This window comes from Hippocampus bargibanti, linkage group LG04, assembly GCF_051943395.1.
Source record: "Hippocampus bargibanti isolate YZ-2025 linkage group LG04, ASM5194339v1, whole genome shotgun sequence".
In the NCBI taxonomy this organism is placed as follows: domain Eukaryota; kingdom Metazoa; phylum Chordata; class Actinopteri; order Syngnathiformes; family Syngnathidae; genus Hippocampus; species Hippocampus bargibanti.
In genome coordinates this window covers 169,907-196,631 of record NC_142737.1, presented here as the reverse complement: position 1 = coordinate 196,631, position 26,725 = coordinate 169,907, and the positions used below count along the sequence as shown (strand labels likewise).

The following is a 26,725-nucleotide window of genomic DNA, read 5'->3' as shown; positions in this document are numbered from 1 at the left end:
ATAGCTAGTTAAATAGCGAGATAGCTAATAGATAGTTAGCCAGATAGCTAGCCAATAGCTATTAGATAGTCACTAGATAGTTATTAGACTGCTAGTCAAATAGCTAGCTAGACAGTTAATAGATAGTAACCTTGAGAGTTCTGAAGAGCGCTTGTATCTGTATTATTATTATAGTATTATTAGCTATCTCCTAGCTCGCTCGCTTCCTATTTATTTGACTTACTTCCGGGTTGAGTGAACGCTGGCTATGGCTATCTGGCTATCTAGCTAGCTATCTATTGGCTAACTATTAGCTGGTTAACTCGCTTTCTATCTATTTGAGTTACTTCCGGATTGAGTGAACGCTGGCGCGTGTGGCCGCCGCTGCTCACCCACGGAAAAACTCATCTCAAGTGTCCTTGAGAGTTTTGAAAGGCGCTTAGAAATGAAATGTATGATTATGATGATACTAAATGAGTCCCCCCCATTGCAGGCGAAACCCCCGCTTACCACTACGGCACCCATTACTCGTCGGCCATGATCGTGGCCTCCTACCTGGTGCGCATGGAACCTTTCACGCAGATTTTCCTTCGACTCCAGGTGAAGAAATCCATCTTTGGATCATCCGAAGCTAACACCGCTAAGCTAACACAACGCCCCCCCCCCCCTTCTCCCCCACAGGGCGGCCATTTCGACCTGGCCGACAGGATGTTCCACAGCGTGCGCGAGGCCTGGCTGTCCGCCGCTAAGCATAACATGGCCGACGTCAAGGAGCTGATACCCGAGTTCTTCTACCTCCCAGAATTCCTGCTTAACTCCAACAACTTTGATCTGGGTCAGTAGTGGCTACTATTAGCTGGCTAGATGTGGGCTATCTATTAGCTATTAATTAGCTACCTATTAGCTGGCTAGTTTTAGGCTATCTATGAAGTATTTATTTGCTATCCATTAGCTAGCTAGCTAGCTAGCTAGCTTTCCATCTATTTGCGTAACTTCGGGGCTGAGTGAACGCTGCTCACCCACAGAACAACTTTATCCCGTCCGTGACTGTAAACCCGTGAGAGTTGTGAAAGGTGCTTATGAATGAAATATTTATTATTATTAGCGCGCTAACAAACGGCACGACTGATGCTAAGGGCTATTTGTGTGACACCAAAAAGGCGCCAAGCAGAATGGCACCAAGCTAGGTGACGTCATCCTGCCTCCGTGGGCCAAAGGGGACCCCCGGGAGTTCATCCGGGTGCATCGAGAGGTTAGCGTCTTCGCCTCTTTTCAATTTGGCAGCCTCCTTGTTTTTGTCGCGGTGTCGATTGTGGCCTCTTTTGGTCCAGGCGCTGGAATGCGACTATGTATCGGCGCACCTCCACGAGTGGATCGACCTGATCTTCGGCTACAAGCAGCAAGGTCCTCCCGCCGTGGAGGCCGTCAACGTTTTCCACCATCTCTTCTACGAGGGCCAAGTTGACATCTACAACATCAACGACCCTCTCAAGGAGACCGCCACCATCGGCTTCATCAACAACTTTGGGCAGATCCCGAAGCAGGTGCTAATGCTAATGCTAATAATAATAATGCTAACGTCATATAACTCAACTGTATTTATCAAGCACTTTAAAGCAACCGCCTCTGCCTACATAACAAAACATACATGCATAACAAACAATAAATTGATCAATTAATAACAATCAAAAGCACCAAAAAAAAAAAAACAGTCAAACTAAACTTTCAGTCAAAAGCCAAAGAATAATAATGAGTAAGAAATGTAGCTAATGATGGCGATGTAGCTGATAATGGAGGAATAAAGGAACTATCACTAACGTGGCTAATGCTATCGCCACCGCTAATGCAGCTCATGACACCATTCAAATTAAACTAATCATGAAATCCGACAAGTGTTAGAAAATTGTTTTTGTCGCTAATGCTAACTGCCTAAAAAAAACGGTTGTGGTGAATGATCATGTCATGGAAATGTAATGACTACTAAAGTCACAAAACCGCTTGTGTTGTCCAATGCTAAGGCTGATGCTAATGCCGCGAAATGCCACTGCAGCTAATGCCATAGTATAAATGCCATTTTAGCAAATGATATGACCACAAAAAGTATATATATCAAATGTATTATTATTATTATTAGCTGTATATTAGCGAGCTAGCTAGCTAGCTTTTTGTCTATTTGAGTTACTTCCGGGTCGAGTGAACGGTGGCTGCCGCTGCTGCTCACCCAAAGAAAAACTTATCCTGTGACTGTAAAGTGACCTTGAAAGGCTCTTATAAATTAAACGTATTATGATTTAAAAGTGTTGGGTGGCTAATGGCTAACGTCACAAACGTGTGTTTTGCAGCTTTTTAAGAAGCCCCACCCACCTAAACGGGTGCGCAGCAAAGCTAACGGCGACCAAACCAACGTAGCGCCGAACTCCAGCGGCGACAAGATCTTCTTTTACCACCTGGACAACCTCAGACCCTCGCTGGCCCCCGTCAAAGGTGAAAAATACTTGACGTGTCCGACATTTAGCGACGTAAACGTTGAAAAGGTTCTTTTGGATTGGTTGCTTTCCCTTTCAGAGCTAAAGGAGGCGGTGGGTCAGATCGTGTACACCGACAAAGGCATCCTGGCCGTGGAGCAGAACAAAGTGTTGACCCCGCCCACCTGGAACAAGACTTTTGCGTGGGGCTACGCCGACCTCAGCTGCCGCCTGGCTAACTACGAGTCCGATAAGGTCGGCGGGGGGGGGGGGGGGGGCCTTCCCGCAAATAGTATCTGGGGTCTAAGTCGAGGCCCGGGGACCAAATCCGGCCCGCTACATCATGTTATTCGGCCCGCAACAGCCAATCCGACTTCTATGATGGTTGCTGTCTGAAGTCTGAACCAAAATTTCATGTGACCGTATGTCAAGCACAATAGCTCAAATAGCTAGGTAGCTAGATATAGAGATAATAGATAGCAATATAGATAGAAAGATGACTAATAGCTAACTAGCTAATAGGTTTCCTGACTCCAATAACTGGGTAGCTAGCTATATAGCGAATAGATAGCAAGCTAGATAGAAAGTAAGCTATATAGCTAGCAAGCAAGCGAGATGGATAGATAGCTAAAAGCTAGCTTTCTGCGTGTGAGGAGCGGCAGCCACCCGCGCCAACGTTCACTCAACCCGGAAGTAACATAAAGTAAGACAGGTAACTAATAGATAGCAAGCTAGATATATAGATGGAACTATCACTAACGTGGCTAATGCTATCGGCGCCGCTAATGTAGCTCAATGCAACGTTTTAAAATAAAAATAATCATGAAATCCCACCAGCGTCAGAAAAAGAAATTGAAAATATGACGCTCCACGTCATATTTTCAATTTGGGAATGTCAGCAAATGAGTTAGCATTTCCACGTTTGTTTTTTCTTTCAGGCGTTGGTGGTGTACGAGTGTTTATCGGAGTGGGGTGAAATCTTGTGCGCCATCTTTCCAAACCCCAAGCTGGTGATCACGGGCGGCACCAGCACGGCCATCTGCGTTTGGGAAACGGGCACTTCCAAAGAGCGAGCCAAGACGCTAACGCTCAAACAGGCGCTGCTGGGCCACACGGACGCCGTGACGTGTCTGACGGCTTCGTCGGCGTACCACATCGTGGTCAGCGGCTCCCGCGACAGAACTTGCATCGTGTGGGACCTCAACAAGCTTTGCTTCATCACGCAACTACGAGGACACCGCGCTCCCGTCGCCGCGCTTTGCATCAACGAACTCACGGTGGGCGCAGACAAAAACTAACAAAACAAATGACAAGAAGCCGCCATGCTAATGTCACAATGCTAATAAGAATCATCACACATTTGATTTCTAAGTGCCTTTCAAAACTCTCAAGGTCGCTCTACAGTCACAGGATACGTTTTGTCTGCGGGTGAGCAGCGGCAGCCACACGCGCCAGCGTTCACTCAACCCGGAAGTAACTCAAATAGATAGAAAGCTAGCTAGCTAATAGACAGCTAATAGCTCGATAGATAGATAGCTCGATAGATAGATAGATAGATAGATAGATAGATAGATAGATAGATAGATAGATAGATAGATAGATAGATGATACATTTCATTTCTAAGCACCTTTCAAAACTCTCAAGGTAGCTAAATCAATAGATAGCAAATAGCTAGCTGGCTAGATAAATAGGTAGATAGATGAGTAACTCAAATAGATAGAAAGCTAGCTAGCTAATAGACAGCTGATAGCTTGATAGATAAATAGCTAACAGATAGCAAATAGGCAAGTAGCTGGATCAATAGATAGGGAATTTCTCCACTGCGAGACAAATAAAGGCAAATCGAATCCAATCCAATAGCTGGATATATAGCTAGATGAATAGATAGCAAATAGCTAGCGAGCTAGATAGGAAATAGCTTAGATAAATCTATATCTAAGTCATTGTGCTGAATGTTTGCATGGCTCACACGCTAACGCTAGCTGTGATGTTTAGGGTGACATCGTGTCGTGCGCGGGCACCTACGTCCACGTGTGGAGCATCAACGGCAGCCCCCTCGCCAGCGCCAACACCTTCGCGGGCCGCAGCCAGAACATCGCCTGCTGCTGCGTCTCCGAGATGAACGAGTGGGACACGCACAACGTCATCGTCACGGGACACTCGGACGGCGTCGTCAGGGTTCATGAATGCGCGCACCGCAAACAAACAAACAAACAAACAAACAAACAAACAAAAACTCATCTGTCATTGGTGTGGCTAGTTCAAGGTGGCTCTGTAAACATGAGCGCTCTGTTGGTGGCGGTGTTGTAGTTTTGGAGGATGGAGTTCCTCCAAGTGCCGGAGACACCCGCTCCTGAACCCGTCGGAGGCGACCTTCCACAATCTTGCGGAGGAGAAGGAGGAGAAGGAGGAGACCACAAACCGGGTCCGTCCCGACAAAACAAACACCCACAAAAATAAGGAAATGGAATTAAAAAAAATCAATACATACATGAATACATGAAAACATGAATAAATAAATACATCCATAAATAAATACACACATGGGTAAATACACAAATGGACCAATACAAAAATACATAAATAGAAGTATGGGTGAATGAATGAATGAATACGTGAAGAAATAAATCCATAAATAAATACACAAATAGATACATAAATAAATCCATAAATGGATAAATACACAAATAGATAAATAAATACATAAAGAGATAAATAAGTATATGAATGAATAATTAAATACATATATACATCCATGAATAAATACAAATATGGAAGATTAAATCAATAAATACATACATAAATAAAAAACTATATAAGTAAATAGAAGAAAGAGTCAATGAATGGACAAGCAAACGAATGAATGGATGAATGAATGATTACACAAACAAATAAAGAACAAATACACGTATAAGTGAATACACAAATGGATAAATAAATACATTAATGAGTGAATGAATGAATAAATAAAAACATCCATAATAAATACGCAAATGGGTTCATTAATTCATGAGTATATGAATGAATAAGTTAATAAATAAAAACATCCATAAATAAATACACAAAGAAGTAAATGGATGAATGAAAAAATAAATAAATCCATAAATAAATACACAAATGGAAAAAACGTAATTGATTAATGAGTGAATGAATGAATGCAAGTTAAAGTATTATTAGTCCCTTTTGGCAGGGTGTATCATGTGATGATTTTTTTTCCCCTCTGCGGTCCTTTCCAGAAGGCGGAGATGAAGACAGCAGCGAATCAGACGGAGAAGAAGAAGAAGAAGAAGAAGAAGAAGATGGAGGAGGCGCACAAAATTGTCGCAGCCACCAACAAAAAGCACAACGCGACCCGCCCGGTCAAGCGGGCAGAGCTCGAGGTAAGACCCGGCAAAAAGATGAGCTCACGCAGCTCCGTTAGCTTGAAACTTAGCATATCCATCCATCCATCCATCCATCCATCCATCCATCCATCCATCCCCCTGCAGGTGGCGCGTCGTGGTCGATGGACAGCGGCTCGGACGATTCCCACCGCTGGTCCGACAGCCTGAGCATCGACGAGAAGGACGGCTTCGTCTTTGTCAATTACTCGGAAGGCCAAGACAAGGGCGCGCACCCCAACCACGCCAGCAATCAGCCGTCGAAGCCGCCTATGGCGGAGGCGCCCGCCTTCGACCAGCTCAGGGCAGGTGGGGTCTTCTTTTTCAGCGCTCGTCGCGTGTCAATCGCTCACAATATTAGCCTGCTAATCGTTCACAATATTAGCCTGCTAATTGCTCACAATATTGCGTGCTAATTACTCACGATATTGCGTGCTAATCACTCACAATATTAGCGTGCTAATTCCAAACAATATTGCGTGCTAATTACAAACAATATTTTCGTGCTAATTGCTCACAATATTAGCGTGCTAACTGCTCACAATATTGCGTGCTAATTACAAACAATATTTTCGTGCTAATTGCTCACAATATTGCGTGCTAATTACTCACGATATTGCGTGCTAATCACTCACAATATTAGCGTGCTAACTGCTCACAATATTGCATGCTAATTCCAAACAATATTTTCGTGCTAATTGCTCACAATATTGCGTGCTAATCGCTAACAATATTGCGTGCTAATTGCTCACAATATTAGCGTGCTAACTGCTCACAATATTGCGTGCTAATCGCAAACAATATTCGCGTGCTAATTCCAAGCCATATTTTTGTGCTAATCGCTAACAATATTTTTGCGATAATCGGCAACAACGTTGCATGCTAATCACTCACAATGTTGCGTGCTAATTCCAAACAATATTTTCGTGCTAATCGCTCACAATATTAGCGTGCTAACTGCTCACAATATTGCGTGCTAATTCCAAACAATATTTTTGTGCTAATCGCTAACAATATTTTTGCGATAATCGGCAACAACGTTGCATGCTAATCGCTCACAATATTAGTGTGCTAATTGCTCACAATGTTGCGTGCTAATTCCAAACAATATTTTTGTGCTAATCGCTCACAATATTTGCGTGCTAATTGCTCACAATATTGCGCGCTAATCGCTAACAAGGCTACGTGCTAATGACTCACAATGTATTGTGAGTTTTCCTTGTTGACAAGAGAAAAGAACGGCAAGAACCAAAGCTGATATGGCAACGAATCTTTTGGATTGGTCATGACTCCGACACAATGGGCAACTTTCAGAAAGCCTTTTTCGTCGGTCGCAGGCCCGAAACAAAAATGAAATAGCGGATTGGGGAGAGCTCAGATTGCTCTCTCTCTCTCTCTTTTTTTTTTGTGGGAATATCTTTCCCCCCCTTGCCCTCTCGGTGAGTCCCTCAATCAAAATGGCTTCCCAACAAGCCTTTGCCGAACGTTGCGCTGACGAATGGCTGGCGCGCGTGCGCAGGTTTCCGCTGGGAGCGGCACTTGGTCTTCCGCAGCAAACTGAGCCTGCACACGGCCTTTGAGCGCAAGGACAACGCGCAGCCCGCCCCCATCAGCGCGCTCGCCATCTCCAAGTGAGACGCGCCGCCGCCATTTTGTCCAGAGTTTGCAAAAGCCGCGTGCTAGCGGCGCGTTTGTTGCTTCCTTTCCCCAAGGGATCACAGCAAGATGGCGGTGGGCGACGGGCGCGGTCGCGTCTTCAGCTGGTCGGCGTGCGAGCAAGCGGGGCGCTCGGCCGCCGACCACTGGGTGAAGGACGAGCTGGCCGACTCGTGCTCCGCCTGCGCCGCGCGATTCTCCCTCACCGAGAGACGCCATCATTGCCGCAATTGCGGGCAGCTCTTTTGTCACAGGTCGGTGCGGCGCTACTACAATTGGCAGCGCCGTCCTCAGCATGAGCGTGAAAATGATGAGAATCACAAGCATGATGACAAGAATAACAATCATCAGCAGCATCATGATATGAATAATGATCATAATGATAAAAATTAGAAAAAAAAAATCATTCTGCTCATAATGATGATAATATCGATGAGAAGGTTTCTTCAGCCGTCCGTCATCTGTACAAAAGTGAAGGTTTCGGCAGCGATAGGAGGCGAAACGTCCCAAACCTTCACTTTTGTACAGATGACGGACGGCTGAAGAAACCTTCTCATGGATGGATGGATGGATGGACCACTCCTGTACCACTGAGAGCCTCCACAGACGTAATGATGATCAGAATAATATTGATAAAAAAATAGAATCATGATGATGATGATAATCATGACAATAATAATGATATGGATAAAAATAATACTAATGATAATAATGATTAAAAATAATGATCATAAGGAGAAAAATAATGATAGTGATAATAATATTTAAAATAAATGATGCTGATAATAATAATGATTACAGTAATATAAATAATAGTCATGATCATAAGGATAATAATAATGATCATAAGGATAAAAATGCTCATGATTAAAAAATAATGATAAGGATGATAGAGACAATGCTTAGAAAAATTAATAATGGTGATGATAATTAGGATATAAAGGATAAAAATAATTAAGAATTTAATAAATGACATGAATAAAACTCAGTTAAACTATTCAAACAATAAAATGTTATTTTATTTGTAAAAAGTTAGCACAAGCCAAAAAATTGTCAGATTAAAATAATAAATCAATAACAAGAAAAACTGTCCTCCTCATGAGCATTGTTAGCATAGCTAGTCTAGTGATGCTATCTGGGTTACGTCTTTTGCTATTTTGCCGTCGGCGTTTGCAGGTGCAGTCGCTTCCAGTCGGAGATCAAGCGGCTGAAGATCTCGTCCCCGGTGCGCGTTTGCCAAAACTGTTACCAAAACCTGCGGCACCAGCGCGCCGGTGACGAGCACAAGAAGTGAGTGAGCGCCGCGCGCACCCCCATCATCCGTCCTCGTCAAGGTGTTTATAGTGTACACACATGTAACCGCGGCCTTTTCAACAACAACAACAACAAAACAAGGTCAAATGTAACATAGCAGCGCAGAGCGAGATGGACGTTAAAAAAATAGGAATGTCACTCATTGAATAATAATAATAATGTCACTTGTTATGCAAAAATTTCACCTTTTTTTCACCCCTCCCCTTTTTTCTTTTTTATTCTTATTCCGAGTTGCTGCTTTCTGAAAAAAAAAACTGGACGAACATTTTGGAATCTCATGTCATATCATATCTCTTGATAATAACTTTCATATTCATCATGTCTGGTCAGTCTCGAGAGTTTAGTGTACAAGATTTTCTACCAAAATGGATTTTCTTTATTTCTGTTTATTTTCTTTTCTTTAATTATTTCTTGAAATAAATTATCTTTTTTTTTGTAATTTCATTCGTTCTTTTATAATAACAACACTGAACACCCGTTGACCCCGTCCTAAAACATGACCGCAAGGGGTCGCCAAATTACAACTGCAAATTTTGGATTTTTTATTTTTATTTTATTTTTTTGGATGGGCGGCCATGTTTGATGATGTCATAACATTGGGCCTCCCACTCAATCAGCAGTGTCTAAAATATGTTTATTGTTGTTGACTTTTTTTTCTTTTTATATCAAATATTTGCCCCGTCCTTGATGACATTTCACTGTACAAAGTATTTATGCAAAAACACCTCCATTTGGTTTTTTTTGTTGTTTGTTTTTTAAAATAATAATAACATGTATTGTTGCATGAACATGACTTGCAGCGTCAGTACCACAATGACGAGACTTTCTTCTTCCTGTCGCCATTGTCATCTCATTTATGTGTGTGTGTGTGTGTCACATTTTTGGCAAGAAAAAGACCCTTTTTTGGTGGGCCGGGCCCGACACTTGACGCGTACGCACAAGGATTTTTTTTCCCGCTGGAAATGAAAGAAAAAATCCATAAAATGACGTTAGTGTACGGCTTGTGGGGCTTTTGCTATTTGAACACTGCGAGTATCCGCTGTGCAATCTGTGCTACGTGAATGTTTCTTCTTGTGTGTTTGGGTTCACACGCCGCAAATCGTGTGAAAAAAAAAAACACAAAAAGAACAAATCTTATTCACTTGTTATCATGGAAACAAGATGTTATAATAATGCAATAGAGCTGATACTTATTCTTTAGCCTTTCAATAAATAATTGCTGTTTACCACCCAATGCCTCCTTCGTTGATATTTGTCAAAGTCAGCTTTATTATTGCTTCAACAAAATAATAATACATTTCATTTCTAGGCACCTTTCAAAACTAGCTAATAGATAGCTATATAACTAACAGGAAGTAGCTCAAATGGATAGAAAGCCACCTAGCTAATAGATAGCTAAGAGCTAGCTAGCTATCTAGAAAGCTTCTTCTTTTCTTTAATGTACATTTGGGAGTATAAATTGCATACGTTTTATTTCATTGATGTAAAGTCCAAGTGTTTATGTGTGATCTATAGCTATACAGTATTTGATGTTCAAACAATACACATCCATTTTTGGTTTAAAAAAACTTGATATGATTTTTTTTTCAGCTCCCTTTATTTCAACGACTTTCTTAAGAAATTCACATATTTTCAATGCACGTATTTTTTTGTTTTTAAGTAATTTACAAATCGTTCCGTTTCTGTTTAAATCAATAGTGTTAGGAGATCGCATGAATTTAAACAAATGTCTATTTTAAAAAGAAGTCATATTGAATCGCAAAAAAAGATCAATGAGCACCAAACGTTTGCGCTGGTGAAGGCTTTTGATTTGGTTGCTAAGTGACGTCAGAGAGCGTCTCGCGCATGCGCACTGATTATATGCAGTCAGGCTGAACCGCCGCAAGCGCGGATCAAGTTAACGCTTGTATCGCCGAACAGAAAATGAACATTTTTTTTCTCCCGCCAAAAGAATTCATTGTAGAAGGCATGATCATCGCCTCTTGCTTTACTTTGAAAGTCCGCATATTTACAACTTGGTCTTCCGCACAGTGACGCTGTCTTGACGACTGACTGCAGTGATAAACACAAACACGAACACGCAGTGGGAGCCCTTTTGGACCCACTTGGCCGATTATCTCCGGTTCGCTCGCTCCCCGCGGCCTTGGACGCCTCCAAACCGGGGGGCGCCGCTTTGACCAAGCAAACCGGGCGAGGGCGAAGGCGAGAAAGCTGCTGAGCGTCCTTGACGAGCCTCCTGCGGGGTCCCCGGGTCCCGTCACTTGACGTCGGGCGGGCGGGCGACCGAAGCAAATATGACCGAGCTCCGGCGACGAGGAGGCGGCGGCGGCGGCGGGGGGGAGGATCACGACAGCGCCGACAACATGACGGACAAGGTGAACAAAATTTTTATTTCAGTCGTTTAAAAAAAAACAAAAAAAAAAAGCTTCTTCCCGTCGGTTGGATCGAGTTTGTCAACGTCGACCGCGACGGGACGGGAGGCGAATCATTAGCCTGTTAGCTTGTTTGCCAGCTAAGTGGCTAATCCCTCCCTCCGCTGGTTTTAAAAATAGAAAGCGAAATGATTGAATGTTTACAACACATCCTAATCACAAACTGACAAACTCCACTCACCAAACTTTTTTGGCGGAGTTTTCTTTGAAATGAGTGTAAATATCCAGACAGTGCGGTACAAATGAAAAAAAATCACATTTGCCACTCACAGTTATGACGTTGGCTTCATTTTATTTCGTTTTTTTCAAGAGTTGGCGGGGTGCTGACTGTTGACCTTTTACCCCCACCCACCTCGCTCAGGAGGGTGTGCTCTTCGTGCCGCATTGACTGAATGACCTTTGAACCAGTTGGATGAGTGAGGAAGACTCTCCTGACTCCTTCTGTCAGTCTCTGAAAGTTAGGAGAAAAAAAAGTTAGCGGACACCAGGGCAGACAACTCTGAGAAGTTGCCTGCCCGGCCATAAAGTTGTCACAATAAGCACACAAAAAAACAACATTGTTGCAAAGTATTAAAGGACAACCGACATCACTTTTTTCTTTCCTAAGTGACATCAGAAAAACGTTTGATCGCATCTAAAATAGCCAAAACAGTCCAATGCAAAACAGCCATCAAAATGACGAAAAGTGTCCAAAATCTGCCAAAAATGGAGCTGGGAATTGGGCATTTTCAGAAGGTCCCGCCCCCTTGTTCATGATGTCTCGGCACTGCTGGAGAATCCAAACGATGGCTTCAGATTCAGAGAAGATGCTTTCTTGTTACTCATCCACTTATGAATAGGATTGAAGTAGTTCCGAAGAGGAAAGCATACATGTTTGCCATCGATTCAAGAAGTTATTCCGGCTCATTTTGAGGCGTCAGGACTGCTGTGTAGCACCCAGAACATGCAGAAGATGGTGCTCGAGCGCCGTTGGAACTGGGCCGATTTGTCTGCTGGGAATTGGTGTCAACTAGTATCAAATAGTAGTCTTAGTGCAACACACAACGATTCACCATGGCGTTATTGAGGTGTTTTCCTTCTAATTTCGCCATCAACACAAAGTTTACAGAGCAAACAAAGTAGGGCAAAATGCATTTTGTGTCCTTTCTCGGTTCAGGGGCGTCAGGCATCGTCATCAACTGGAAAACAAGACTTCCGGAATAATCAGCGCTCGTTTTAAAAGTCACATTGTCATCATCCCCCCCCCCCAAAAAAAAATAAATAAATGGGAGTTTGATGAAATGTTGGCGTGGCGTCCTCCATCCGACGGGACGCTCTTTGGGGCCCTGAGTGCTTGTCGTCCTCTGATGGCTGTTTGTGTTGAAACTTTTTTTTTCAACATGTCATGTGATGATGGCAACCTTTTGGAATGAAAAGCCTCCAATGTTTCAAGGAAGCAAGGAACCAATGAAGAAGTGCGCCGACAAAAACTAAACTAATGCATTCGATGAACCATCTTTATCATCATAATAATAATCCATTTCATTTCAAAACTCTCAAGGTCACTTTACAGTCGCAGATATGTTTTTCTGTGGCTGAGCAGCGGCAGCCACACGCGCCAGCATTCACTCAACCCGGAAGTAACTCAAATAATAGAAAGCTAGCTAACTAGATAATAGCTAGCTAGCTGGCTAATAAATAGTCAGCCACTTAATAGATAGATAGCTAAATAGCCAGTCAGCTACTAGATAGCCAACTAGATAGCAAATAGATAGAACATATATAGCTACCTAGATAGCCAGCTAATTTAAAGGACAACCGACGCCTCCGAACAAGTTGTGTCCATCATTTGTCAAATGGCTTCAAATCACTTCTACTGAGCGTATTTGCATATTCAAGCTACATTTGACCTTTTAAGACTGGCGCTTGTTTTCCAGTTGATGACGATGCCTGACGTGACGTCACGCAGGGAACGCACGCCCCTGACCGAGAAAGCCACCCACACACAATGCATTTTGGGTACTTTGTTTTCGTCTGAAAACCTCGTGGTGTTGATGGCGAAATTAGAAGGAAAACGCCGAACGAAATAACGCCATGGTGAATCCTTGCGTGTTGCACCGAGACTACTATTTGATACTAGTTGACACCAATTCCCAGCCCATTTCCAACGGAGCTTGGGCGCCATCTTGTGCATTTTCTGGTACATTACATTGCTGTCCTTGACAGCTCGAATTGACATGGGAGGACTTCTTTAATCGATGGCAAACATTGATGCTTTCCCCTTCAGAACTATTTGAATCCTATTCATAAGTGGATGAGTAACGAGAACGTCACGTCTTTGTAAATGTCAAGCACTGAAAATGTGGTTTTGTTCGGGTGTGAAGGAGGGCGATGACGACAGGATGATGGGCATGCACGGCGACACGGAAGCCGAATGCGACGCGGACACCAAGGCGGACGGCGGCGACGTGCCGGCGTCCGCGGCCGACACCGACAACATGCCGCAGTGTCTCAACAAGGCCCTGGAGGGACTGGAGCCAAGGTTAGCACTCGCCGTCTTCGCAAATTCCGCCTCGCATTACAAAATGGCCACAATTTGGCAGGAAAACCAAAATGGACCTTTTCATCTGCTTCTTTACAAAATGACATCGCCATCTAGTGGCCTGGAATGCACATTACATCCATTTCCATGATTTGTATTGACATGTTTGCTACATGTGAGTGTTATGCTCTTTAGTCAATGCTAAGCTACTAAACTGACTTTGTTTTAAACGCGCTACCTCCTCCAAAAACATTCCATGAATTATTTTTATGAGACATTGCTATTTTCATTTGCTTCATTTTTTTTCCAAAATGACATCGCCAACTAGTGGCCTGGCATACACATGACACCCAATTGCCTGATGATTTTTCTTTGTTTTTGCTACATTTGAGTGTTATGCTCTTTAAAAGAGTCAATGCTAAGCTCCTATACTGACTTTTGTTTTAACACGCTACCGCCTGCGGGAATTATTTTGACGACATATTTCCATTTTCATCTGCTTCTTGAGCAAATTATATTGCCAACTAGTGGCCTGGCATGCGCGTGCCACCCTTTTTATTTTGACGAGAGCGAAATGTCTTTGCTATCGCCGTCCAGAGAATTTTCAATGCAGCATAAACGAATGAAAGTGATGTTTTTATCTTGAGGTTGTATTTTTGCTGTCCGCAGATGGAAGAACTACTGTATCCGATGTGTTTTATCTCTCGCAATGATTTGCGGCTTCTTCCTGATCATCTACCTGGGACCGATCGCTCTCATTGTCATTGTACGTACCGTTTCCTTTTCATCGTACTGTTTTTGGGCAGGGAATATCTTTTTTTGCAGGACTTAAATGTTGTGAAAATAACAGGAGCATTTTTGCTTTCAAACCAAAGCCATTTTGTACAGGATGTTGTTGCTGTGCTCTTATTTTGGTGAGCAAATGCCCTTTTGGAGCTGGCTCCATTTTCTATATTCTTTTTGGGGACTTTTTATTCTCACAACTAAAATTTTGGGGAGAATTTAGTTCTTGCTGTTATTATTGACAAAATTGTGGACATGGCCTTGTCGGGAAATGACATGTTTTTATTCCAATGACTTCATAAAATGTTCAAGGATTTTCAATGGCATTCAAGGATTTTCAATGACATTCAAGGATGTTCAATGATTTTCAAGGTTCTATTAATTTTGACCCACTTTCGGGCTAATTTGAATTCTTATTAACAACATGTTTTTTTTTTTTTTTACAACTAAATAAAAGTTTTGGGAGAATTTAGTTTTTGCTGTTATTTCAAAAATTGTGGACATGGCCTTGTCGGGAAATTATATATATTTTTTATTCCAATGACTTAATAACATTTTCAATGATTTTCAAGGCCCTATTAATTTTGACCCACTTTCGGGCTAATTTGAATTCTTATTACCGTTGTAACTAAATCACTTTGCTCAGGCTTTAACGACATGTTTGTTTTTGTTGGTGGTCGTAGGTGATGACGGTGCAAATCAAGTGCTTCCAAGAAATCATTACAATCGGCTACAAGGTCTATCGTTCGTACCACCTGCCCTGGTTCAGGACGCTGAGTTGGTAAGGAGAAAAGTTACACGCCCTGCACGTAAACACGTACTGGTTGTAGCGTGTAGTAACGGGTTCAAAGATCACTTGTCGCGTTGGAAGTCAAGGAGATTGTACAGATGTCCACGTCGAAGAGCGTGTGTGTGTGTGTTTGTCTTGTGGGAAGGTTCCAAATCACCGGTGTCCATGTCAAGGCCCGGGGGCCAAATCTGGCCCCTCCCATCATTTTATTCGGCCTGCAAAAGAAAATCAAACTTGTGAAATTCCATGCTCATCTATAAAGCTAGCTAGCTAACTCTCTTTCTATTGAGCCAGCTGGCTAATCCCTGACATCACAGGTGTCCAAGTCAAGGCCCGGGGGCCAAATCTGGCCCCTCCCATCATTTTATTCGGCCTGCAAAAGAAAATCAAACTTGTGAAATTCCATGCTCATCTATAAAGCTAGCTAGCAAGTGAGCAAGCTAGCTAACTCTCTTTCTATTGAGCCAGCTGGCTAATCCCTGACATCACAGGTGTCCAAGTCAAGGCCCGGGGGCCAAATCTGGCCCGCCACATTATTGTATTCGGCCCACGAAAGCAAATCGAGCATACTTAAGTTCCATGATGCTAGCTAAAATCCGAACCAAAATTTCAAATTGTCGTACGTAAACCAAAATAACAGTCATTAGTTTTTATTTCATATTTTAAAACTAGTTCTGATTTTTTTTTTTTTTTTTTTTTTTTTTTTCCCTCCATAATTTTAATGGCCTCCCCAAATTCATAACGCCTCCCCCCCAAGAGGAAACCGTAACCACAATGTGGCCCGTGGAAAAGAAGGAGCCCTTGTTCTAAATGCCGATGTGACGTATGACGTACATGATGGTCAAAGTGTCCATACATTGTTGCGTTTGAGGTACTTCCTGGTGTGCGTCAACTACTTCTTCTACGGTGAAACGCTGGCCGACTACTTTGGCGCGCTGGTGCAGAGAGAGGAGCCCTTGCAGTTCCTATCTCGCTACCACAGGTTTATCTCCTTTGCCTTGTACCTGGCAGGTAAGCACAACCTGCACGCCCTGCGTACCCATGACCGCCATTTTTATTTTCTTATTCTTGAAAAAATGTCTACGTGTTTCAAATTCACTTTTTCTATCTGACCTGATCATTTGACGTCACAATGTTCACTTTTCAATCCCCAACGACGCGATGTTAGCTAGCTAAAGTTATCGTTCGTCATGTTTTTCCTCTAAAATGGTGTCCTAGCGTAAGCTAAGTGGATATAAAATAGATGTATGTTGTGTTCGTGCTAGCTAGCGCCAGTCAGCATGAATGATGTGATGTTTGTCATTGTATCGGTCTCAAACTATGTCTATGTCTGATAGATCATCGCTGTGGCTATCTGGCTAATGCTAATGTAAAAGAAAGTGTTGCTTTGTACTCATGTTATCTGGCTAAAGCTAATGCTGACAATGTACACTCGTTAAAAACAGGTGAGCTTTCTATTAGCGACCGGCTAGCTAGCTATCTGGCTGGCTTTCTATTAGTTATATAGCTAGTTGTCTAGCTGGCTATCTATTGACTATCTGTTAGCTATCTAATCAAACTTCTCCTGTGACTGTGAAGTGACCTTGAGAGTTTTTAAAGGCGCTTAGAAATGAAATGGATTATTATTATTATTATTATTATTATTATTATTACTACTAACGCTGGCGATGTGTGTGTAAATCCAAGGTATGGCTGACCGTACGTCACTAAAATGCATCTAAACTAACTTGCTAACGGTGTGCCATGCTAAAGCTAACTTTTCAACCACTCTGTAAAATATTTCATTTTCTCAGTCATTAATGTCGTCATATATGTCATCTAGGACATATTTGAGCTGATGTATTTGATATTAATGGCATGTTTTCCCCCTTATTTGTTTTTTTTTTTTTTTTAGGTTTCTGCATGTTTGTGCTGAGTTTAGTGAAGAAACATTACCGCCTCCAGTTTTACATGGTGTGTATACAAACGGCAACACAGCAAATCAAACCAAAACTTCAAATTGTCGAATGTAAGCCACAAAAACACTCATTATTTTGTTACTTTTGTAACTTTTTTTACTTACTGCTAACCCACAAAAAAACGATCCTGTGACTGTAAAGTAGCTATCTATTAGCGAGATAGCGTTGTATCTATTTGAGTTACTTCCGGGTTGAGTGAACGCTGGCGCGTGTTGCTGCCACTGCTGACCCAGTGACTGTAAAGTGTCCTTGAGAGTTTTGTAAGGCACTTATAAATGAAATGTATTATTATTATTGTTGTTATTATCCTTCTGTTTATTTTGATCACACTTTTTGACTTTGTAGCGTTGAACGCTAACACCCTCCCATATCAACTCACCTCATTTGTGGCGATAAGAGCAGACGTTATGAATGATAACAAATGAAAACAATGACTTGAACAAGGAAGTAATGAATGTCTTGAAAAACTCGCGTTGCCACATTCCGACGTTGTGACACTTTGTTTGTGTGTGTTTGCCATTGCAGTTTGCGTGGACCCACGTGACGCTGTTGATTGTGGTGACTCAGTCGCACCTTGTCATCCAGAACCTGTTTGAAGGAATGATCTGGTAAGCTACGCAGAATGCCACAGTTGCCAATCGTTGACTCCTCCCACAAAAATGGGGGGGGGGGGGGGTTGCGGTTGGCCACGCCCGCCCCAAAATGGCGTCGAAAAGCGTCCTTCGTTCGCCCCGGCAAGTTGAATTATTCCATGCTTACAAATGGCTTTTGCACGATGGATCGTTAGCATGGTTGCGCTAACGTCAACTGACCACGCAAATGTGCTAGCGAGTGTTTTACGCAAACAAAATGGATCGCTATCTGGCTATCTATTAGCTAACTAGCTGGCTGGCTATCTGTCTATTTGGCCTGCTCCCTAGGTAGCTATCTATTTGCAATATATTAGCTCGCTGGCTGGCAATATATGAGCTAGCTAGCTGGCTATCTCTTAGCTCGGTGGTTGTCCAGCTATCTATTTGGCTGACTATTTGAATAGCTAGCTATCTAGCTGGGTACCTAGCGAGCTTTCTGTTTGCTTATCTATTTGCAATCTATGAGCTACCTTGCTAGCTAGCTAATTATTAGTTATCTACTAGCTAGCCAGCTAGCTTTCCTTTCTATTTGACTTACTTCCGGGTTGAGTGAACGCTGGTGCGTGTGGCTGCCGCTGTTCGCCTGCAGAAAAAAACATCTTGTGAACGTAAAGTGACCTTGAGAGTTTTGAAAGGCGCTTAGAAATCAAATGGATTATGATTATTATTTGTATATCTATCTGGCTGGCTAACTATTAGTTAACCATTAGCTATCTAGCTTGCTTTCAATCTATTTGGCTTACTTGTGGGTTGAGTGAACGCTGGCGCGTGTGGCCGCCGCTGCTCACGCACGGAAAACCTGATCCTGTGACTGTAAAGTGACCTTGAGAGTTTTGAAGCGGATGATGATTTTTGTGATGATTTGCTGTGTTTAGGTTCATCGTGCCCATCTCCATGGTGATCTGCAACGACATTGGCGCTTACCTCTTTGGATTCTTCTTTGGACGCACGCCACTCATCAAGGTAGATGGCGCTCGCTCGCCCGCCGAGGGGTGGGGCCTTATGCCAGCCGCATCATCAAGCAACACGTTTCCATTCATCTCTCTCTCTCTCTCTCTTTTTCACTCATTTTCTTTCTCTTCCGTACCGACTCTTTCTTTCTCATTCTCTCTTTCTCGCTCTGCTAACTCCCCCCCATCTCCCTCATTCTGTCTCTCTCTTTCGCTTTCCCTCCCTCCGTCCCTCTCTCTCTGTCTCTCTCTTATTTTTTTCCTCCCTCACCCTCTCTTTCTCTCCCCCTGTCTTTTTCTTTCACTCTTCTTGTCTCTTGCCCTCTCTTTCTCACTGTCTCTCTTTCTCTCCTCCTCTCATTCTGTCACACATTCTCTCTCTTCCCCCACTTATTATCTTTCTCTGCCTCTCTCTCTTTCTCCCCTTCTCTTTTTCTCTTTCTCTCTCTCCGGCTCCCCCCCCCCCCTCTCCTCCTTTTTTTAATATTTTTTTGGGTGTGTCCGCAGCTGTCGCCCAAGAAGACGTGGGAGGGATTCATCGGCGGCTACTTCTCCACGGTGGTTTTTGGCTTCATGGTGAGTGGCGATGGGACAAAATGTTTGCCGGGCCACTGACGTCAACACGCAAGCACGTCCGAGCGAGCGAGCGAGCGCTCATGCCACAAAATCGGCGTCGTTCAAGAAAGAAGCTCCATTTCTGGGACTTGATCAGGACTTCTAAAAAAGACCACGCCGACTGCATTTGGGGGCGGGGGAAAAAAAAGACAACTTGAATGTGTACCGCGGAAGTCCTCATTCCGGAAAATTCCCCGACGCGAGCGCCGCCACCGCCGCTTTGGACGGCCATTTTGGTGTTTTGAATGTTGCCTTTGTGCTCTTTGCGAAATGCGTCCGCTTGTGTGTTTTTGGCAGTTGTCGTCGCTGCTGTCGCAGTTCCAGTACTTTGTGTGTCCGATGGGCCTGAGTAGCGACGGCGCCGGCTTGTTCACGGTGGAATGCCAGCCGTCCCACTTGTTTGTCCTGCACACGTACAAAGTGCCCGCGCTGCTCCGCCGCGCGCTGCCGTGGGTGAGCTCGACGCATCGGAAAGGACGCGCGCACCTTTCTTCTTCGGCGGGCGGGGAGCCCTCAAATCGGCAGTCAAAAAGGACTCCAAACAATCACCCGTTTCATTTCAAAACTCTCAAGGTCACTTTATAGTCACACGATCAGTTTGTCTGCAGTCGAGCAGCGGTAGCCACACGCGCCAGCGTTCACTCAACCCACAAGTAACTCCAATAGATACAAGGTTAGCTACTTAGAGTGAATAGATAGATAGGTAGCCAGCTAGCTAGTTAAATAGCAAATAGATAGTAAATAGATAGCTAGCTAGCGAGTTAGATAGCGAATAGAGAGCAAATAGATAGCTAGCTAGCTAGGTAGCCAGCTAGCTAGTTAGATAGCGAATAGAGAGCAAATAGATAGCTAGCTAGTTAGCCAGCTAGCTAGCCAATGGATAGCGAATAGATAGATGGCTCGGTAGCCAGCTAGCTAGTTAGATAGCAAATCGATAGCTAGCTAGGTAACCAGCTAGCTAGTTACATAGCGAATAGAGAGCAAATAGATAGCTAGCTAGCTAGCTAGCTAGCCAATAGATAGCGAATAGATAGCTAGCTCGGTAGCCAGCTAGCTAGTTAGATAGTGAATAAATAGTAAATAGATAGCTAGCTAGGTAGCCAGCTAGCTAGTTAGATAGTGAATAAATAGTAAATAGATAGCTAGCTAGGTAGTTAGCTAGCTAGACAATAGATAGCTAGCTAGGTAGCCAGCTAGCTAGCCAATAAATAGCAAATAGGTAGCTAGCTAAATCGCTAGCTAGATAGACAGATAGAACAGCGAGATAACATAGTGTAAAAAGACCAGGAAGGACCCATTGTACACTTTCTGATTGACATGATTGCCATGACATGATTGCCATTCCCGAATTTCTTCAGGAATTGAAAATATGACGTGGAGCGCCCTTCCCAAATTTCCCAAAAGATTAGATTCTCAATAATTTTAATGTTCGGAAGGCGAAAAGTTCATCAGCTTAATCATTCATAACCCAAGGTATGAATTTTATGAATGATATGCCCCCCCCCCCCCCTAAAAAAAAAAAATATATATATATATATATATATATATATGAATCAGGTGTCCAAAATGTTGTTATGATCAAGCAAAATGAAATGACATGATAACACGATGAAATTAGACCAGTTTGAAAAGTTAACATGTTCTTTTTTTGCATGATAATTATGATGATGATTTGTGTGTGTGTGTGTGTGTGTGTGTGTGTGTGTGTGTGTGTGTGTGTGTGTGTGTGTGTGTGTGTGTGTGTGTGTGTGTGTGTGTGTGTGTGTGTGTGTGTGTGTGTGTGTCAGGAAACGGTGACATTATACCCGTTCCAGATCCACAGCATTTTCCTGTCCTCCTTTGCGTCGCTCATCGGCCCTTTCGGCGGCTTCTTCGCTAGCGGCTTCAAGCGAGCCTTCAAAATCAAAGTAAGTGGCTAGCGCCGCTCCTCTCGCTAGCTAGCTCCTCCGGCAGCGACGTGAAATCTTCCAATCCGCCGTGGCCACGCTAGGATTTTGCCAACACCATCCCGGGACACGGAGGCATCATGGACCGCTTCGACTGTCAGTACCTGATGGCCACCTTCACCCACGTCTACATCGCCAGCTTCATCAGGTCAAAAAGGCACACGAAAAGTCAAGCGGACATTTGGAGTGGAGGGGAGGCCATTTTAAACATGGTTTCCCCCCCCCCCCCCCTCCATTTTACAGGATCTGCCAAAGATCAGCTCCATTTTGTTTTTGGTTTTTTCATTTAGCAGCTTGAAATTTGCTCCACATTTAAATTGGAGGCCATTTTAGGCTTGTTTTCCCTCCATTTTGCGCGACCTTCAAAAGATCAGCTTTTGATGGATTGATTGATGGATTGATTGATTGATTTCAGCAGCTTGAAATTTGCTCCACCGCCACGTCGCCAAAAAGCCCCCAAAAATTGTCAAGACACACAGCAAATCAGCCATTTTGATTGGAGGAGGCCGTTTTAGGCTTGTTTTTCCTCCATTTTGCGGGATCCTCCAAAGATAAGCTCTCTAGTTTGTTTGTTTGTTTATTTCACTTAACAGCGTGAAATTTGATGGACACGTCTGTCATGAGTAGACCCACCAAAAGTCTGAAAAAGCCATATGCTATTTAAAAAAAAAAAAAGGAAAAAGGGAAGTCGGTCATTGGCGTCCAATGGTTGTCATGTTTCCCTCCAGGGGGCCCAATCCCAGCAAAGTCTTGCAGCAGCTGCTGAAGCTTCAGCCCGAGCAACAACTGAGCATCTTCAACACGCTCACGTCACACCTGAAGGACCGTGGCCTGCTGCCACCCACGGCATGAAAGGTCTTCGGGGCGGGGGGGGAATTGATGCCCCGACTGTGTGTATGCGAGCGTCTCATCCCCGGTAACTCGTCATCTCACTTGAAATATCAAACAAAATATATAAACAGTATATATATATCAAAATGAAGGGGGCAGGGACAAATCGTCTATAAAAGTCTTCCGCCATCTTTGACCAGGAAACGGTCAAAGCACACATTGCACTGAGCCGCCAATCAATCAAGTTTGTTGTGAGCGGCCTAGCACGGTTAGCACCCTATCACACGCTAACCAATGAGCGCCCACTTTAGCCCCTCGCGTACCCTGAAAGTCAACAAAGTAGAACATGCACGTGCTATATGCTAATGTACAGAAGGAAATGTTGAGCTAATATATACCATTGATGATTATAATTGCAAAAAAATTGAATAAAACGTCTATATGTAGCAAGCTAGCATGGACACATTTAGTAGATTTGATTTTTGACATCTCTATATATATATATATATATATATATATATTTTCAAATAGCGAGTAAATGGGGATGGGAAAATTCTCGCATCTAGCTAAGGCGCTGTGGGTATGGGTGTAAGGCTAGTCCAGCTGCTAAGCGCTAAATTCCCCCAGTAGTTTTCCACTGTTGAAGATGCAATATGTTATATACTAAAAGCCACACTAAGCACCAAAAGAAATATGCAAAGAGGGTATATAGCAACTCAAATTCAATTTTTTTTTTTTTTTTTTTACAGATTCTAAACTGTTGCTTGCGTTAGCAATTTCTGCACAAGATTGCGCTACGGCTTGCTGTCATGCTTTGCTCTACGGGTGCTAAAAGCGAGCCACAAGCGTCAAAGCCAGAAAGGCACTTTTTGTTGTTGTTGTTTGTTTTCTCCCCGCTTTGTGATTTTCATTCAATAGCCGCTAGTTCCTCACTCGCGACCCCAAATCGCTCATGAGTTCAGTTGAAAACATTTTGTGTGGGTGCGCGCGTGTGGCCAAAGGCTATTCTGGCTGCTAACTGCTAATCCGTTAGCATTGTACTACTGAAGAAGAAGCACTAAAATGTCCCAACCTGCTAACAATGCTAATGGCACTAAGCACCACTTGTTGCGAGGGTTTTATTGCGTGAAATCAGATATTTTAAGAATGTTGCTTGCCATGAAAACCATGTTTTTGTTTTTGCAGATATTTGATGCAAATTTTCTCCAAATGTTTGATTTTGGGTGGGGTGACTGACTGGAGAGCAGGTTTACCAAAGCCTTTTTTGTTATTGTTTTTCACTTCAGCTGCTGTTTTACAGATGAACTGATTATTTTTTTTTTTCTTTTGTTTTTCCTCCAGGACCTTTATTTTGAAAAGTGCTACTAGGACCAGATGAGGGTTTTTTTATTGTAAAAAGCATGCCGCAACGGAGTGGATTTTTCAATCTGCGGCGGTCGCTGTCAAGCGGAGGTCTTCAATCCAGTTCCACGCCAGGTTTTCACGTCTATTCTTTTGTAACACATCGGTGGTTCGACCAATCAGGTCGTCAGAAATGGGATCGCCCTGGTGAATTGGACGGCAGCCTCCTGTGGAACAGGATTGAAGCCCCGCCCACTGTGTCAAGCATAGCTAGCGAGTGGGCTATCCTGAGCCCAAAGTAGCAAACTAGTCAGCCAAAAACTGTACGAGATGTGACAAGAAAGAAACAAGACTCCAGGTGGGCCATCAAGCTACCTAGCTGGCTATCTATTTGCAATCTATTTTCGATCTATTAGCTATCTGGCTGGCTTGCTACCTATCTAGCTGGCTATCTGAGTTATATGGCTATCTAGCTAGCTAACTGGCTATCTATTTGCTATCTATTATCTATCTGGCTCGCCAGCGAGCTGGCTATGTATTTTCTATCCATTAGCTATCTGGCTGGCTATCTATCTAGCTGGGTATCTATTAGTGATATGGCTAACTAGCTACCTAGCTGGCTATCTATTTGCGGTCAAGCAGCTATCTGGCTGGCTAGTTAGCTCTCTAGCTGGCTATTTAAGTTATGTGGGTCTGGAGTTATTAGTTTGAAATGAGGGTGGCTGTACAAAATACAATGCAATACAAACATATTGACTTATAATAATAATAATAAATGTCATTTCTAAGCGCCTTTCAAGGTCACTTTACAGTCACAGGATACGTTTTTCTGTGGGTGAGCAGCAGCAGCCACATGCGCCAGCGTTCACTCAACTTGGAAGTTAATAGATAGGAAGCTAGTTGCCTACTAGTAGGTAGCTCACACATAGCCACCTAGTAGATAGCTCTATAGCTAATAGCTAGCTAGTTCGTTAGCTAATCTTCATCATACCTCATTTTTCCACCGTTGCTTTTTCTTTCTTTCTTTCCTTTCATTTAGCTATCTATCTATCTATCTATCTATCTATCTATCTATCTATCTATCTATCTATATATCTATCTATCTATCTATCAGATATATAGCTATCCAGCTGGCTGGCTAGCTATCACCCATCCACTAGCAAGCGAGCTAGCTAGCTAGCTAGCTAGCTATTATAATAATGATACATGAAATTTCTAAGCGCCCTTCAAAACTCTCAAGGACACCCAAAATAGTCGGTCAATAGACAGCGAGGTCGTTTTGTTTCTTGTTTGTCACAACTCGCACATAAACTTGAATTTTTGTTTGCGGGAGAATCTGCAATTCCGTTACCATGACAGACTCTCACAATAGCAATCGAGTGTGATCGGGTATGACATCATTAAGCGTGTCCATTGAATTGATTATTCTGTCGTATCTCCAAGACAGAATTTTGGAAAAATAACATTTAGAAATGCTCTTGCTTTTTATTTATCATTGTGAACATTGAATTTGAATATTAGGAGAAAAAAATGATGATGATGATGACGGGTTTGAGATGAACACGGGGTAAATACTTGTTTTAAAAAAATTCTGTTGTGTTTTGTTTTATATTCGTAACATTTTTTTTTATTTCACACACAAACACAAAAAAATAACATAAAATGGTGACATTTCGGGAACATAAAAAATGAGAAATGTTTTTGTGCTTTGACAATGTCACAAAATCTTTCAATTCCCTTTGAAAAAGCATTCCAGATGCCACAAAATTTCAAGAACAAACGCACATCTTGAAATAATCGATTTGAACAACATCGACCATGAACGTCTGACATTTGAAAGTGCTCATTTGAGGACGATTTGACTGAAACAACAGCGACACCCACGGGTGGCATTTGAAAGTGCTTTTTGTCACTGGACGTCATTTGAGGACGACTTGACTGAAACAACAGCGACACCCGCAGGTCGCTTTGAGACATTTTATGCCCAAACAGCGACCCCGGCTGGTCGCTTTAGGACATTGTATGCTCTTGTCAATTTTGTGTCCGTTTTTTGTTCGTTTCAACACAAAATTGGGCGGAAAAGTTGATCTTAACAAGACATGATAAAGTCTTCCAAGACCGAATAGGAACAGGAAGTCTGTCCTTTTGAGGGGAAGCAGAGCTCGTTTGTACTTTGTAAAACTCGGTAAGGTGACGAGATTTCTATTTGGTAACGTATGTTGTAAAACTCATTTTAAGGACAACCGACAGCATGTTTTTGGTTTCGTGACTGACCTCAGAAAAACGTTTTCTAGCATCTAAAATAGGCAAAACACGCACGCTGATATGCAAAACACCAATCAAAATGGGTCCCAAAACTGCCACAAAATGAGCTTGAAACTGGGGAGATTGCAAAAGTCCCGCCCTCTTGTTGGTGACGTCACGCCAGGATACTCCTTGCTTCACAAACTGCCTTGCTCCAGAATCAAAACAATGGCTTCAGAGTGTTGGGAGAAGATTCTTACTTGTTCCTCATCTAGTTATGACTATGATTCAAATAGTTGTGAAGTGGAAAGCATCCATGTTTGCCAACAACATCAATCGGAGGCGTCTGGACTCCAATGTAGCTGGAATTTTTGGACGCAACAACGCAAGGAGGTGTGTCGGTTGTCCTTGAAAGCTTTTCTCAATCTAAACACCGCTAAGCGTTCTAGCGACGGTTAGCGGGTTGTTTTGAAGCCGTGGCTAAATGAGCTTGCCCTGACCGGTCGCCCCCTTGCTGAAATCGCTAGCTGGCTCGGTAGATGAGCATGGCACTTGACATGCTCGACTCGCTTATCGTGCGCGTGACGAATCAAATGATGCGTCGGTGCGGATTTCAACAGCCAATGGCGGGACGTGGTGCTCGGGTCTACGCCGGCGCCAGGATCTAAACTAGGGCGAAGATCAGGAGCGGTTTTCCACCAAAACCGGGCCCGAGTTTCGCCGAAATTTGAAAATGTCGACTAAATGATCAAAAATATGAAAATTGATATTACCCACAGAAAAAAACTGATCCCGCGACCGTAAAGTGACCGTGAGAGTTTCGAAAGGCGCTTAGAAATCAAATGGATGATTCTGATGATTATAACGACGGAATACAAAAGGTCACA

The 26,725-nt window shown here is 43.0% G+C and overlaps 2 protein-coding genes across 9 annotated transcripts in view; both read left to right on the top strand.

Annotated features, from left to right (window-relative positions):
• The window catches only part of wdfy3 (WD repeat and FYVE domain containing 3), a 55,382-nt gene extending 45,353 nt beyond the window's left edge, over positions 1-10,029 (top strand). For 4 of the 6 annotated variants that reach the window (XM_088993298.1, XM_088993297.1, XM_088993296.1 and 1 more), the window contains 14 exons: positions 473-579; positions 661-814; positions 1,140-1,231; positions 1,311-1,523; positions 2,322-2,463; positions 2,545-2,699; positions 3,383-3,721; positions 4,441-4,623; positions 4,756-4,870; positions 5,682-5,825; positions 5,934-6,134; positions 7,345-7,456; positions 7,538-7,735; positions 8,658-10,029. In XM_088993298.1, coding sequence (XP_088849424.1) covers positions 473-579; positions 661-814; positions 1,140-1,231; positions 1,311-1,523; positions 2,322-2,463; positions 2,545-2,699; positions 3,383-3,721; positions 4,441-4,623; positions 4,756-4,870; positions 5,682-5,825; positions 5,934-6,134; positions 7,345-7,456; positions 7,538-7,735; positions 8,658-8,775 — 2,273 coding nt within the window. In that variant the 3' untranslated portion in view covers positions 8,776-10,029. Of the gene's footprint in view, positions 1-472; positions 580-660; positions 815-1,139; positions 1,232-1,310; positions 1,524-2,321; positions 2,464-2,544; positions 2,700-3,382; positions 3,722-4,440; positions 4,624-4,705; positions 4,871-5,681; positions 5,826-5,933; positions 6,135-7,344; positions 7,457-7,537; positions 7,736-8,657 lie in introns of those variants that run through there. The other 2 variants (XM_088993299.1, XM_088993301.1) reach the window with 2 other exon arrangements.
• An 808-nt stretch (positions 10,030-10,837) lies between these two features.
• LOC148898570 (phosphatidate cytidylyltransferase 2-like) lies at positions 10,838-24,398 on the top strand. Of its 3 annotated transcripts, none has more exons than XR_016114606.1 (14): positions 10,838-11,170; positions 13,591-13,748; positions 14,418-14,514; positions 15,215-15,312; positions 16,193-16,332; positions 17,216-17,274; positions 17,805-17,887; positions 18,787-18,874; positions 19,369-19,437; positions 19,774-19,929; positions 21,264-21,383; positions 21,467-21,570; positions 22,151-22,338; positions 23,003-24,398. XR_016114606.1 is itself a non-coding variant. In XM_088993273.1 (14 exons), exons 1-13 carry the CDS (start codon positions 11,090-11,092, stop codon positions 22,272-22,274), a joined length of 1,377 nt encoding a protein of 458 aa, XP_088849399.1. In that variant the 5' UTR covers positions 10,838-11,089; the 3' UTR covers positions 22,275-22,277; positions 23,003-24,398. The 3 variants fall into 3 exon arrangements, 2 of the variants coding, with proteins under 2 accessions (XP_088849399.1, XP_088849398.1); XM_088993273.1 differs by having other exon boundaries at positions 22,151-22,277; XM_088993272.1 differs by having other exon boundaries at positions 22,151-24,398.
• Positions 24,399-26,725: the final 2,327 nt, after the last annotated feature.